Raw genomic sequence first — 17,555 nt, forward strand, 5'->3', positions numbered from 1 at the left:
AACATCACAACCGTCTACATCCACAGATACATCCACACCTAATCACCACAATACACATCACACTATCATCCACACACATCCACAACCAACCAAACACACCGGTTATCAAACCAACAATACATCACCACACCTAATATCACATAATACACTCACACCTTCTATCACCACACATCATCACATCAAACCACAACTCTAAGGATCACACGTACACACATATACATCCACACCATACCATCACACATCACACTTATGATCCACACACATTCCTCACACATTCTGGTATCAACACACATTCCTCACACATTTTATTATCCACATACATTCCCCACACATTCCATTATCAACACACATTCCTCATACATTTTATTATCCACACACATTCCTCACACATTCTATTATCAACACAGTCCTTATATATTCTATCATCTACACACATTCTATTATTCACACACATTCCTTACACATTTTATTATCCACACACATTCCTCACACATTTTAGTATCAACACACATTCCTCACACATTTTATTATCCACACACATTCCTCACACACTTTTTATTATCCACATACATTCCTCACACATTTTATTATCCACACACATTCCTAATACATTTTATTGTCTACACACATTCTATAATCTTCATTCATACATTCCTCTCAAATTCTGTTATCCACATATTCATTTAATCGTCAATCATTCACAAGAATTCTTCACGTTTCTATCCTTCTTACATATGTTGTCTACACGTATTCTTCACACTTAATATCCACACGTGTTGAAACCGACACTATCACCACTAACAAGCCCATTATTGCGCAATGAAGTCTTATTTCCATCGGATGTAATATGAATCCATCTCGCCTGGCTCGAGGTGAATATTCTGTTGTCCAGACAACTGTGTTTCTAAATGAACGTGAGTTAATGACATTTTATCCAGCTGCTCGATTTCCACATTATTGAATATTGTTTTAAGGTTAATCGGCGTCTGACTGGCACCTTCACCGTCTGAGAACACACACGAGCTTTGTCTCCTGTGAAGAGTCACGCCTGTTCCAAGGAACGCGAGTCCATCCGTCATCAGCGTTTTGACGTTGGAGAAAATGACATCGGGAGGTAAGGTATGACTCACCATTGTAAGACTGGATACTAGGGAAGGTTGTGCGCGGGCTATGGTGAACGTCTGGACAGGGTTCTGAAGGAGGTCGTTTATCAAATGTGCAGTGAGAGAAGGAAACTCCACGAAGTCTTTGTTACCGCGTTGTGACGGCCTCGGCGAAGAAGCGTGCTCTAAAGTCAAGAGCATTTTGCTTGGAGCAGGTTTCTGGTCCAGAACTGCTTCTTCTAGACCTTTGCCTTTACTCATGGGTATGCGTTCCATCATGATGTCGAGGTGCCCATCCCTCAGACTGGCTACGCCGTGAGGTTGGGCAACGTGTAGAGTTAGGCGGCGCGTGTTATCCTCCAGTATCGCCATTGATGTGATTGGGTAAAAATTTGCGCCTGTAGGAAGTTCACTTCTATAACGCCTATTGACTAATTGGAATCCGTTAGAGTCCGTGAAATATCGACCATGTTCGTTAACGATATCCGTCTCGAACCTCATCATCAGCTCCACATCCGGGTTCCTATCAGGATTTACCGTGGCGATATTATCGATGTGTACAGATTTCCCTTGAACACCTTCGGTATGATACAATGTAACAACGTGCTGGAAGTCAATATGACTAATTCTTACTTGGGACACCATTTTACCGGACACCACTATAATTGGACGTTTTGTTCCAAGGAGGCTTTGTATTGCCTTAATGGAAGTACCTAATGTGTACGCGTTACTGTTTTCAGTCTGATATTTGACCCAGTCTAGTTTCAGGACGGCACACACAGCTTTACCACGTTTTTCACACATTCGCTGAAGAGTTCCATTGATAGAGGAAAATTCTGTTACGAAATGTTGACTTTCTATCTTCAATAACCCACTTGTATTTCCCTGGTATTCTCGAACATTAAAAACTGACGGATCTGGCAGTTGAACCTTCCCGTTATAAACCGAAACTGTTGCTATGCTATTTTGGCGCGACTTGGACTTTTTAACAGTATATGTTACGCACGATGCAGGAGCGATAGAAAGTTCAAAGTATACTTGATAAGACTTCAGTATTACAAATTTTCCAGAGTCCATGGCATTTTCAGCAATGTATGGATTAACCTGAACCGGAATGGACTTACCAGCTTCATCAACAATTTCAACATCTGGGCTATTAACAAGAATATACTGTATTTCCTTTCGTCTTTGTGTATATCCATTAATGAAGATAAGACTAGAGCCGCTCTCGCTAAGCTGCAAAATCTTTGGTCTGAGCATGGAATCAGGGGAAGACTGACTATACATAGGTTCTATGGTTGAACCAGGAGGGGACGTGGACAGAAGTTGCTGGAGACTCTTGCCGGTAACCTGTTGCAATGACGAAATAGCGTTGAAAACTCTTTTTTCAAAATCCAACACTGTTGTGTGAGCAGATGTTCCTGTGATTGCGTCATGGTGCTGAACAAGCCCGTGCATTCTTCGGGCATTTTGAAGAGCACCGAGGGCTTCCGGAAGTCCAACAAACACATGTCCATGCTGTTGTGAATGAGCAATTGCATATGATGTGACAATTTCGGCGACTTTAAGTAATTCTAGTAAAGATCGGATCATCCTTTTATCGAAAGGTCTAGTGGTATAATACCCACTCCAGTACTCGTGATCACGGTCCGTATAAGTAAAGTAGTCTCCAGTTATCACCGGCTCTTTTTTTCCATTTACTTTTGACTTTTTAATTTCATTTTTCAAAATATCGAAATATTCACCCACGGTTCCAAATTTCATTTTCACATTCCATTCCTTTTTAGAATTAACAAACATGATAAGACGCTTCATATTAGTGTACTGACGTTGCCACTCATAATCGCTGACGTATCGGAAGTCGTCTCCGTGTGGCATCAGTATGACATTGTGGCTATACTGAGTGGCCTTCAGTCGATACTGTTCGACTATTGACTTGGCTAGCTGTTCAAAATCCTGCTTCACAATGCCACGTTGATAAGCACGTGGCTGGCTGTTTTCTGGTGGGAAATCTGGCTCACGTGCAAAATCCATCCGTTTACAAAGACCCATGTTTGGACCGCAGCTATACTCGATGTTGTACAGAGTATATGGCTCCACATGACACGTGATGTCATGGACTCCTGAAGCGTCCCAAGGCTGACGCCAATCGTACGTGAGAAGTTGTCGATTTCCCATATATGCTTTCACTGCTCCATGTATACGTAATATTGCCATGTTGGACATACCAGATTTTTTCCATAAGTACGGCAATGTTAAGGAATAACCAAAAGGATCGATTGACCAGCTAGTGTTAACGGTCACTCCAAGATTTTCCTTGATCCACAGATGACCTTCGATTAGCTGGTCAAGGACAGCGGTGTAGTGAGTGGTCGCCTCGTCGACAGACACCCATCCTCCGGACAGTATCTCCAGTTGACCGTTCATCAATAATGACTTTAGCTGTGACCTTTCCTGTTGGTAGCCTCTTGCCACCACATTTTCAAAAATATAGTCTCCGACCAGATCATTCGGAAATCGGGTGTTTCCGTGAGAAACTTGACGGTGTTGGAAAGAATATGTTTAGTCCTGACATCATAGTAGGTTTGTAATGTCCAAAGCCAGCCAGGGTCGTTGTGAGAGTGTGGAACGACGATAACAGTCAATGGTTCTGTTGGCTTCATGATTTTTTTGGTTCGAGGGTCGGCAAAGGCACTCTCTGTTTCATTGAGAATATACAGGCCGTTTTCCATGTTTTTTGTAAATCTAACTTTGTCATAAAAATCATCTACCATGTAGGTTGCGGTTGATTTTAATGAATTACATGTTGCTGTGTCGCCACTTTTGAATCTCCCATGTGTTAAATGGGCAACGAGGTTATTCAATGGAGACAAACGATCTTTTGCAGATCTGCTTAATATGCTCTCCGCCCCTTTATAAAATGTTGCTATGCAGACGAGAACAGCAACCGTAACAAGCGCTGCTATCAGCCTCTGTTTATACTTCATGGTTAAAGATTGTCCTCGCCCAAGACCATCCGGTTTCTGAAATAACAAAGGAAAATGATTCAAAATGTGTTCCAGTACAACACGTTTAAACCTAAGCATGTATAAAACGGAAACCTGTTGAGAAAGGCTTTAAAATCGGTCACAATATCTAATGTAAATATCGACATTATGTATGTCTTCAACAAGATCGATACATGCGAACATAGATTACAAGAAATCCCAGAGGGACTTCGGCCCCCGCCATTATATGATGGTTCTATGCAAGTTTTATAATTCCACCTCCTTCCTCTTGATAAATATCTGTTCTGTCGATATGTTTATTCACAAAATATAAATTTCATTTTCTTCAGATCAGTCCAAAATTTGAACATGTGCAACTAGAGATAGAGAAGAACATATGGATACATTTATATAATTTCAAAGATCCATGGTGAAATTCGCTTCCAGTACTTCTCAAAAATTAGCGATTGCATGCTTCAACATTGCCAAAATCCATGATTTAACGACCATATCAAGTTGGAGTAAAAATCCATCAAATTTCTCAAGAAATAGCGAGAACAAGGACTGTTTATGGACGAACGGACGGCAAAGATCGTCTTGTGAGGTGTAGTCATTGGTCCACGAACTTGATGGGTACAACCCATTATTCATTCCGAATTTTTAAAAATTATTTTTGAATTCTGTTCATTGTCGCTAAAATCATATCCACAGAAAGGTCTAATGTTGAATTGTTAAAAAAGCAATCTCATCTCCTATAGGTGACGGAATGAATCGTGAATGTACCACATAACACATTACTGCAAAGAAGCTTTTCTATAGAAGGACATACTTTCCGTCAATGCTACTTTCCGTCAATGCATCCTTCAGTAAAGTCTATAAAATCACTTCATTATTTGTAATTCATAAATGTAGATTCAACGGCGTAAGTGGAAGTTAGATTGACATTGCGAGGTGAATGACGTAATCGTCAAGGCGGAGCAATACCCTAAGTTAATTCCAGGTATGGTACCTAACACGGAACGTGTACAAAGCTTTTCTTATTGCCTTCAGAGATTGCTGAACTGAGCGATCAACCCTGCTATTTTGTACTTAGTACTCACTCCAGAATTAATGGTTCCGAAATCGTTTTGGCACCGGTCGTATTTTTCCCGAAATCATCAAACCACCAGAATTGCGCTGGTTCGTAGGAGGCGGTTTATCTTAATTAAAAAGTAGTGAAGGATGAAAATGATTTCTTTGGTGAAGGTCAAATGTCAAAATGTAGGTTAGGGTGACCTCCCTTTGATAAATGTCGCCCCACCTGACAAAGGGAAACCCGTGCTTACAGTATAAAGTTCAAGTGACATGTAGGATAGGAGTCAGAGCCCAGACAAGATAGCGGAAGGATTGACGGAAAGACGGACGGAAACAACCTAAAACTATTGTCCCCTAAGGTTTCCGGTGGGAGACTCATTAAAGATGCACCAAAGACCGTAAGGAAGCGCTGAAAAGACCGTATCGACACAAGTACCCATACAAGTACACGTCACAGAGTACCGATAGCAACAAAACTCTGAATTTTGTATTGTTATGGAACATTATTATTTGATAACAAAGAGAGCGAGAAATGACACGTCCATTTAAAAGCTAGGTAATATGACGACGGCACCTATCGGGGCTTCTCAGGGACCAGTGTGATTAAAATGAGCTACCCTACCTGGACAAGGCGCACCTGTAAAACTGACGTACCTATATATACAGCCAGGTGAGCGGCATATCCGTTTCTCCACTTGCTCCCTCTTTCGATTTGTATTTTTCTGTTAGCACGTCTGTAAAACAGACACAGAGAAATGATATATAAGATAGACCGTAGCCGACTGGCACACTTCTTAGCTGTGTTATCTGGCCTTGGCTAGTTATCAGTAATACAGCAACGTATACGTATAGTGCAGCCGTTTTAACAATATTGATCGAAATATGCGAAATTGTTTAACCTGTAAGTCAACGACTAAGTAAGAAGATCAATACCATTTTATATTACCTAGTAATATTTATAACTATTTAAGAAAGCGCCTCATAAAAAATACTATTGGCAAAAACATTCAATGTTCAAATTAATACAGTTACTAAGTGTAATAAATAATATCAAAGAATTAAGTCGTTTAGGCAAATTTATTTCCGAAGCTAATAAGATCCGATCTGTATATCATTAACCCGTATTCCACTTTGTATTTGTATTGCTGTTCTATACTAATATTATGTATTTTGTTGTTTATAATATGTACTTATGAGCCGTATGGCCCACAGTCAATAAAGAAATTGAATTGATGGCTCGAGCTTACCTGTAAATACAGGTATGGCAGATGTTACATAACAACAGCAGAGTACATTTGCTGTGCGCGTAACAACAGATGTCTTATAGTCAGTGAAGACATCATTCTAATATTTCACATTGTCAGCATTTCTATATGAGTTAGGGTGCTGAATTGATTTCTGCTGTATAACATTTCTATATGAGTTAGGGTGCTGAATTGATTTCTGCTGTATAACATTTCTATATGAGTTAGGGTGCTGAATTGATTTCTGCTGTATATAACATGCTGCAAAATGCATCATTTATTACTTTCATAAATGATAATATACAAAGTGCTAACCAAATATGTCATTATCGTCAAAAGCAGGAGACAAGCATGGATTTGTTACAAAAGAATAAGGGTCGTTTTCCCCTTAAACTGACCTCAGCCACTCGATCAATCCATTAATAGCTTTATTTGTTGTGGTGGGGATCTGAACGTCGTCCAAAGATATAACAAAAAACTAAGTCCCTAGGGATGGGGAAAGACTCCATAAAGCCCCTTTCTTACAACATGCTGGTGTTTATCCCTTGATGCCTAACAATGCTGCGTGTTTATAGGGTTATGGGGTGGGGATACAGAGAAACTATCGGTAAGTCCATAAAGGTGGAGAAAGACCCCGGGGCATATTTTAACAATACGAAATGTCTTTCTATCTTGATGCTCAGCAATGCTATATATGGTTAATTTTTTGGTTATGGGGTGGGGATCTCAACAGTTTCAACAAGAAATATTTGAAGAAAAAAAGATAAATGGCATAGTTTTAATGCTGATAGTTATAATGTAAAACTGTAGGTGAAATAAATTAACGAACTAATGCGTTTCAGCACGGATAACAAAATTATATCAGTTTTAATCATTTTTGGTGATAATAAAACTGCATTTGAATCAGGAATCTAATTTTATTATTGTGTCATTTGATTAGATACATCCACTTATTCAGCTTGCATTCAATCTTAACTTTGTTTCGTTTTAACTGCATATCTGCATTTTGCATGTACCGTTACATTGACCAAGCAGACACTTCATCTTGACCAGTAACGCCACCTGTCGCGTCATATCCGGGGCTAAAAGAATAGTATACGGCTGTGCCGAAAAATACAAGAAGTTGTGTATAGTAATTAAGCCAAATTGCTCCCTATTGACCCACCCATCAGGCCCCTGAGAGTCAGCCCCATGATTTGTATAAAATTGAATCCCATCCACCTAGGGGATGTTACCACAGAAATATCAACGTCATATCTTGCTTAGCTTAAGAGAAGAAGTTAATATCAATATTAACAAATGGACCCTCTTTTCGGGCAGGTGAGCTAACAAGAATAATGGGCATTGCTAAAACATTACATGTCCCTACCGGCACACGCTAAAAAAGTAACAGTGAGTTTGACCTTGACCCAAACACCCCTGAAACTCGAACTCGTCCGGAGATATTATGATACTTTTTCATTGTGTGGAGTTCGATCCGATCCCTCACGGAATGAAGCCGCTAAACTGCGGACAAACATCGGCGTTATGTACTGTACTACGTTCAGGACAGACGGGGAGGAAGCCTACATTCCACCTGGTTTAACCGGTAGGGGACCGACCCTAAAAGCTGGTAATTGGTGTCTCTACCATATGAACTAAGCTGACTTGTTGGAAAAGTTCATTTAAAATATTTCATTAACTGTAGTTTTTTTGGTTTTTTTTTAATTTTAGTTGTTTTTTTTCTGATTTTTTTCTCCCATTTTTTTGAGACCACCTCTAGGAGGACTAGTTTTTAGAAATAGCAATTAACCTGTCTTTTTGTACATTGAGTAAAATTAGACATCGTAAATGATGGTCCTCCGTTTACACTCTATGTCAAAAAGTGATTTAGATTCGGGGATAAAATTTTTATATTAATAATATTTCAAGGTATACTCCCTCCCAACAGATACATGTACAGTGTTACACGGTATACCCCCTCCCAACAGATACATGTACATTGTTACACGGTATCCTCCCTCCCAACAGATACATGTACAGTGTTACACGGTATCCACCCTCCCAACAGATGTATGTACATTGTAACACGGTATCCTCCCTCCCAACAGATACATGTACAGTGTTACACGGTATCCACCCTCCCAACGGATATATGTACATTGTAACACGGTATCCTCCCTCCCAAAAGATATATGTACAGTGTTACACGGTATACTCCCTCCCAACAGATACATGTACATTGTTACACGGTATCCTCCCTCCCAACAGATACATGTACAGTGTAACACGGTATCCTCCCTCCCAACAGATACATGTACAGTGTTACACGGTATCCTCCCTCCCAACAGACACACGTACATTGTTACACGGTATACTCCCTCCCAACAGATACCTGTACATTGTTACACGGTATCCTCCCTCCCAACAGATACATGTACAGTGTTACACGGTATCCTCCCTCCCAACAGATATATGTATAGTGTTACACGGTATACTCCCTCCCAATAGATATATGTACATTGTAACACGGTATCCTCCCTCCCGACAGATACATGTACAGTGTTACACGGTATCCTCCCTCCCAACAGATACATGTACATTGTTACACGGTATCCTCCCTCCCAACAGATATATGTACATTGTTACACGGTATCCTCCCTCCCAACAGATATATGTACAGTGTTACACGGTATACTCCCTCCCAACAGATATATGTACAGTGTTACACGGTATACTCCCTCCCAACAGATATATGTACAGTGTAACACGGTATACTCCCTCCCAACAGATATATGTACATTGTTACACGGTATACTCCCTCCCATCAGACGTACTGTATACACGGTACACTCCCTCCCACCAGACATACACTGTATACACGGTACACTCCCTCCCATCAGGCATACACTGTGTACACGATACACTCCCTCCCACCAGACGTACACTGTATACACGGTACACTCCCTCCCACCAGACATACACTGTATACACTGTACACTCCCTCCCATCAGACGTACACTGTATACACGGTACACTCCCTCCCACCAGACATACACTGTATACACTGTACACTCCCTCCCATCAGACGTACACTGTGTACACGGTACACTCCCTTCCATCAGACGTACACTGTATACACGGTACACTCCCTCCCACCAGACGTACACTGTATACACGGTACACTCCCTCCCACCAGACGTACACTGTATACACGGTACACTCCCTCCCACCAGACGTACACTGTATACACGGTGCACTCCCTCCCACCAGACGTACACTGTATACACGGTACACTCCCTCCCACCAGACATACACTGTGTACACGGTACACTCCCTCCCATCAGACGTACATTGTATACACGGTACACTCCCTCCCATCAGACATACACTGTGTACACGGTACACGCCCTCCCATCAGACATACACTGTGTACACGGTACATTCCCTCCCATCAGACATACACTGTGTACAAGATACACTCCCTCCTCACAAACATACACTAAAATGGTACGCACTCCAAAAGGTGATATCAGATCACGTGGCTCTAGGTGTCGTTGTACACCTCTGGGTATAAGTAACGACTGATTTAAATGATAAAGTCTGCCGACACACTTCAGATTATAGCCGACCATCACAAACTACGTGATGCGCAGCGTGTGTATACATGCATAAACAAGGCCTGATGGTCAGTCCACTATATTGTGTATACAGTATATAGACTCGGGACAAATGACAACAATAAATGAAGCCATGCGTTACTTGGTACATGTACTTACAGTGTGAGCACTTGACCAACTCGAAGATTGACTATATTTTTGTGACCAATCTGTTAAAAGGGGTGTTTATTTGGAGTTTATAGTACCAATAGATAGGTATCCCGATGTCGGCCCTAATATTTTCGGAAAAAATTATCTACACGACAGAATGCACAGTGACAGCGTCCATCCAACTGTACAAAATAATGCAGACACCTTAACTCTATAACGACATTTTTACCTATAAAATTATATGACACTGATTGCAATCCGTACAGACAGTGCATGCGATGCGTACGGATCACAGGGACCGTGGAATTTGTTACAGCCTATGTGGAACCTTCTCTAGTGTGTATAATCAGGTCCCTGTGGCGCAGAGTACATGCGGTGCATACAAACGGTACACGCAATCCGTACATACAGTACATGTGATCCGTGAAAACAGTACACGTGGTCTCGTACAAACAGTACGCGTGGTCCCGTACAGACAATACATGTGATCCCGTACAGACAGTACACATGGTCCCGTACAGACAGTACACGTGATCCCTTACTCACAGTAAATGTGAGGTGTTCAGATAGAACAGATGATCCGTACAGAAAGTACACGTGAAGTGTACAGGCAGTACAAGTGATCCCGGACATACAGTCACGTGATCCCGTACAGACAGTACATGTATGATCCCATACAGACAGTACAAATGATCCCGTACATAGTCACGTGATCCCGTACATACAGTACATGCATGATCCTGTACAGACAGCTCACGTGATCCCTTACATAGTCACGTGATCCCGTACATACAGTACATGTATGATCCCGTACAGACAGTTCACGTGATCCCGTACACATTCACATGATCCCGTACAGACAGTTCACGTGATCCCGTACATAGTCACGTGATCCCGTACATACTGTACATGTACGTGTACGGTCTGTACGGATCACATGTACTGTATGCACGTATCGCGTGTGGTCTGTACGGATCACATTTACTGTCTGTTCGGGATCACGTGTTCTGTCTGTACGGATCACATGTACTGTATGCACATGTATGGTCTGTACGGGATCACATGTACTGTATGCACATGCACGGTCTGTACGGATCATATGTACGGTCTGTACGGATCACATGTACTGCCTGTACGGATCACATGTACGGTCCGTATGGATAACATGTCTGGCCGTACGGATCACATGTCCGGGTCCTGTACGGATCACATGTATATGGCTGTACACGGATCACATTTACTGTCTGTACGGATAACATGTACGGTCTGTACGGGATCACGTGTACGGTCTGTACGGGATCACGTGTACGGTCTGTACGGATCACGTGTTCTGTATGCACGTATCACGTGTGCGGTCTGTACGGGATCACGTGTACGGTCTGTACGGATCACATGTACTGTATGCACGTATCGCGTGTGGTCTGTACGGATCACATTTACTGTCTGTTCGGGATCACGTGTTCTGTCTGTACGGATCACATGTACTGTATGCACATGTATGGTCTGTACGGATCACATGTACTGTATGCACATGCACGGTCTGTACGGATCATATGTACGGTCTGTACGGATCACATGTACTATCTGTACGGATCAAGTGCACTGTCTCTGTTGATCACGTGTATTGTATATACGGATCACATGTACGGTCTGTACGCATCATGTGAATTGCCTGTGCGGGATCACGTGTTCTGCCTGTACGGATCGCGTGTACTGTCTGTACGAGTTCATATGTTCTGTCTGTAATGGGGCCGCAGTGGCCGAGTGGTTAAGGTGTCCCGATACTTTAACACTAGCCCCGCACCTCTGGGTTGCGAGTTCGAAACCTAGGTGGGGCAGTTGCCAGGTACTGACCGTAGGCCGGTGGTTTTTCTCCTGGTACGTCCTTAAATGTCCCTGGCTGTTAATAGGACGTTAAACAAAAACAAACAAACAAATCTGTCTGTATGTATCGCGTGTACTGGCTTTACGGATCACGTGGATTGTATACGGACTACGTCTACTGTCTGTAAGGGATCACGTGTACGGCCTGTACGGATTACGTGTACTGTCTGTACGGGATCACGCGTACTGTTTGCACGGATCACATGTACTGTCTATACGGGATCATGTGTACTTTATGTGTGGATTGCATGTACTGTCTGTAAACGTCACATGTACTGTATGTACGGATCACATGTACTGCCTGTACGTGATCACGTGTACTGTATGTACGGATCACATGTGCTGTTTGTATGAGATCACGTGTACTGTGTGTACGGGATCACGTGAACTGTCTGTACGGGATCATACATGTACTGTCTGTACGGGATCACGTGAATATGTCCGGCACACGTGATACGTGCATACAGAACACGTGATCCGTACAGACCGTACACGTGATCCCGTACAGACCGTACACGTGATCCCGTACAGACCGTACATGTTATCCGTACAGACAGTAAATGTGATCCGTACAGACCGTACATGATCCGTACAGACAGTAAATGTGATCCGTACAGACCGTACATGTGATCCGTACGGACCGTACATGTTATCCATACGGACCGTACATGTGATCCGTACAGGCAGTACATGTGATCCGTACAGACCGTACATGTGAACCGTACAGACCGGATATGTTATCCGTACAGACCGTACATGTGATCCATACGGACCGTATATGTGATCCGTACAGACAGTAAATGTGATCCGTACAGACCGTACATGTGATCCGTACGGACCGTACACGTGATCCGTACATACCGTACATGTGATCCGTACAGACCGTACATGTGATCCGTACCGACCAAACATGTGATCCGTACCGACCGAACATGTGATCCGTACCGATAGTACATGTGATCCGTACAGACAATACATGTGATCCGTACAGACCGTACACGAGATCCGTACGGACCGTAGACGTGATCCGTACGGACAGTAAATGTGATCCGTACGGACAGTAAATGTGATCCGTACAGACAGTAAATGTGATCCGTACAGACCGTACACGTGTTCCATAATGAGGATTTGAATTGATTCTTTGAGTAAATTGTTTCCAATATCTGAAACTATGTTTTGACTACTTTTATAAATAAAAATGTTTTTAAGTTCACATTTCATAATGAAAATCGTCAATTTGGGGATTTTAACAATGATTTTTCAACGTTTATATGGTATAGTTCTTTCAAAGCCTCATCCCCTCTTTTATCAGCTTTAATCACAGATCATGGCGTAGCTGGAGTAAACATTTCACTTAGCAACAACATGTGCCGTGTCAGATAGCTCAACTATAAAATCATATCGAATATATATATTAATTCTATCTGAAGAGGGCGCTATGACAACATAAGTACGTGGATTTGTAACGATTGGCTGGAAGTCGGTCACTGGCGACTGCTCAAGAGGTCTAGTTATTTCCTCGTTTTCGATTTCAGATCTATTTATACCACGAGGGTGGTGTTAACGTGTGTTAGAGTAGACCAATCGTCCTATAGGACTCTATACATGCAGTCCCCTGTTCGGAACATGCGACTTGCTATACATGCTGGTAACCTAACTCCTACCCCAGCTTCAAACACTGCAAGTGTTTACTGCGCAGTTTGAAAATCGTAAAACATGATCACTTACCCAATGATAGAAATAATCCACACACATACGTTGTACATATGTAGTCCGTGGGTATAACAGGTAAAGTTATCACGTGGTCAACCGGAAGTATAATAGTATTCTTAGTATTAATATCCTTACAAGCTACACCGAAAGTCAATGTTAACTTCGCTAGCAATACATCACATTCTACTTACCGTCACGGCCGTAAAACCACTGGACAGTTTTGTGTAGGCAGGAGTGACGATCCTCTGGCCCGTCCGACCATAACGCCGCCTTTACATGAACACCTTGTGTATATGTCCCGACTGTGTACCGGTGGAGGTCAACCCGGGTAGATGGAATTACACAAAGGAAGTCCACTGAAATCCAAGTCATAATCACGCATGATTAACATTAACATGCATATATATAAATAGAAACACCTCAGCTATTTAGTTGTTACATAGGTGCATGTCTGAGAAGATAAGTTTGTGTTGGCTAGCATGGTTAAGTACTACAATGCACCTGGGAGGCGGTCCAACGGCCGCCACTGTATGGTCATTGATTTGTTATAATACAGCGAACTACACCGAGAAACCAGGGAAGGAGCACGACAACATAAACAATACTGAATCAACACTATATCGTACATGTACAATGACTTTATATATAATTTACTCGTGTTTGATACTGTTCCATGTTCTATATCTTGTAATTAACTTGTGTCTTGATAAAGGGTCAGATTGCCTCGAAAATTCGACAATTTACTTGTCTGTACTGTCGTTATTACTACTTGACAAAATATACTTTATCGTACAACAATACTAATACTATATCGTAATGTAATGACAATATCAACACTAGATTTACACTATATCGTAATGTAACGTACAATATCAACACTAGATTTATACTATATCGTAATGTAACGTACAATATCAACACTAGATTTATATTACATGTATATCGTAATGTAACGTACAATATCAACACTAGATTTATACTAATCGTAATGTAACGTACAATATCAACACTAGATTTATATCATATCGCAATGTAACGTGCAATACCAACACTAGATTTATATTATATCGTAATGTAACGTACAATATCAACACTAGATTTATACTATATCGTAATGTAACGTACAATATCAACACTAGATTTATACTATATCGTAATGTAACGTAAAATATCAACACTAGATTTATACTATATCGTAATGTAACGTACAATATCAACACTAGATTTATACTATATCGTAATGTAACGTACAATATCAACACTAGATTTATATTAATCGTAATGTAACGTACAATATCAACACTAGATTTATATTAATCGTAATGTAATGACAATACCAACACTCGATTTATATTATATCGTAATGTAACGTGCAATACCAACACTTGATTTATACTATATCGTAATGTAACGTACACTATCAACACTAGATTTATACTATATCGTAATGTAACGTACAATATCAACACTAGATTTATACTATATCGTAATGTAACGTACAATATCAACACTAGATTTATACTATATCGTAATGTAACGTACACTATCAACACTAGATTTATACTATATCGTAATGTAACGTACAATATCAACACTAGATTTATACTATATCGTAATGTAACGTACACTATCAACACTAGATTTATATAATATCATAATGTAACGTACAATATCAACACTAGATTTATACTATATCGTAATGTAACGTACAATATCAACACTAGATTTATACTATATCGTAATGTAACGTACAATATCAACACTAGATTTATACTATATCGTAATGTAACGTACAATATCAATCTAGATTTATATTATATCGTAATGTAACGTACAATATCAATACTAGATTTATATTATATCGTAATGTAACGTACACTATCAACACTAGATTTATACTATATCGTAATGTAACGTACAATATCAACACTAGATTTATACTATATCGTAATGTAACGTACACTATCAACACTAGATTTATATAATATCATAATGTAACGTACAATATCAACACTAGATTTATACTATATCGTAATGTAACGTACAATATAGACACTAGATTTATATAATATCATAATGTAACGTACACTAAACACTAGATTTATACTATATCATAATGTAACGTACAATATCAACACTAGATTTATATTATATCGTTATGTAACGTACAATATCAACACTAGATTTATACTATATCGTAATGTAACGTACAATATCAAGACTAGATTTATACTATATCGTAATGTAACGTACACTATCAACACTAGATTTATACTATATCGTAATGTAACGTACACTATCAACACTAGATTTATATAATATCATAATGTAACGTACAATATCAATACTAGATTTATACTATATCGTAATGTAACGTACACTATCAACACTAGATTTATATAATATCGTAATGTAACGTACACTATCAACACTAGATTTATACTATATCGTAATGTAACGTACACTAGCAACACTAGATTTATATTATATCGTAATGTAACGTACAATATCAATACTAGATTTATATTATATCGTAATGTAACGTACAATATCAACACTAGATTTACACTATATCGTAATGAAACGTACAATATCAACACTAGATTTATATTATATCATAATGCCACGTACACTAAACACGTTTTGTTGGGATAACGTGTTATTGAGAGAGCACGTTGTTGGGGGTAAATGTATTATTGAGAGAGCACGTTGTTGGGGTAAACATGTTATTGAGAGAGCACGTTGTTTGGGTATACGTGTTATTGAGAGAGCACGTTGTTTGGGTATACGTGTTATTGAGAGAGCACGTTGTTTGGGTATACGTGTTATTGAGAGAGCACGTTGTTTGGGTAAACATGTTATTGAGAGAGCACGTTGTTTGGGTATACGTGTTATTGAGAGAGCACGTTGTTTGGGTATACGTGTTATTGAGAGAGCATATGGTTTGGTATACGTGTTATTATGGACAATGTGTTAATGCGATTCCAGTTTATTGGGTAAAAATCACCACCTGGGAGAATCAGTAAAGAACATAAATTTCAAGGCAGAGTATGTTATGACAAACACCTTTAAATGGAATCTGGTTAGTTGCGCAATATCGTGTTTGTGAGGTTATAAACTCGGTAGCTAGGTGTTTTCCATTTCTCAGATGAATTAAGGCACGTTGTTCTGACGGACAACACATTGTTAAGGTATTGTGCTTTCGATAACACGTCTAGATTCTTCCGACTGACAGTAAATATACTAGATATACATTATATAATAATATAGAGTGTCGACATTCACACAGGATACAGAAAACACATACACGGCGATATAAGAGTCCTTAAATAGAAGTAATGCCCGTGTTTGTGTCGTCGTATCTCTGACTTGTCGACATAGGGTCCTTGTCGCCTAGTCCACACATTTGATGACGTTAAAGGCGGTACCGGTAGGACTTTGAAGATAAGACAGAATAAAATGGCAAATATTGAAGAGTATATATTTGATGTTTTCGACCGATTTACTCTATATATGCCAGGTTTACAGTGATTTTCCCACTATGTATGTAATGCCCTAGACTGGACTTAGATTGTCAATAGACCGAAAGTAAATGGCTAACTGTCTTATTGGCGAATGGACTGTTCGGGCTTCACGGTTATCAGGTGTTTGTGTCAAATTGCAGTATTCACGAAGAACATTGTAATTACCATTCTTTGGTTACTGTACATATCACTTCCTCGCTGATTATAAGCTACATGGTGGTATCTTAAACAGCGTATTGGTGGTTACACAAGCATACTTGTTAAGCAGGTAGACTAT

At 40.1% G+C, this 17,555-nt stretch overlaps 1 protein-coding gene across 1 annotated transcript; it reads right to left on the reverse strand.

The window, feature by feature from the left end:
* Window positions 1–248: 248 nt before the first annotated feature.
* LOC117326963 (alpha-mannosidase 2-like) lies at window positions 249–13,877 on the reverse strand. The gene is given in 3 exon segments (XM_033883770.1): window positions 249–3,562; window positions 3,565–4,126; window positions 13,770–13,877. Coding segments are annotated over 3 exon segments (3,324 nt in total). The 5' UTR covers window positions 13,797–13,877; the 3' UTR covers window positions 249–827.
* Window positions 13,878–17,555: the final 3,678 nt, after the last annotated feature.

Source organism: Pecten maximus, chromosome 1, assembly GCF_902652985.1.
Source record: "Pecten maximus chromosome 1, xPecMax1.1, whole genome shotgun sequence".
In the NCBI taxonomy this organism is placed as follows: Eukaryota; Metazoa; Mollusca; class Bivalvia; order Pectinida; family Pectinidae; genus Pecten; species Pecten maximus.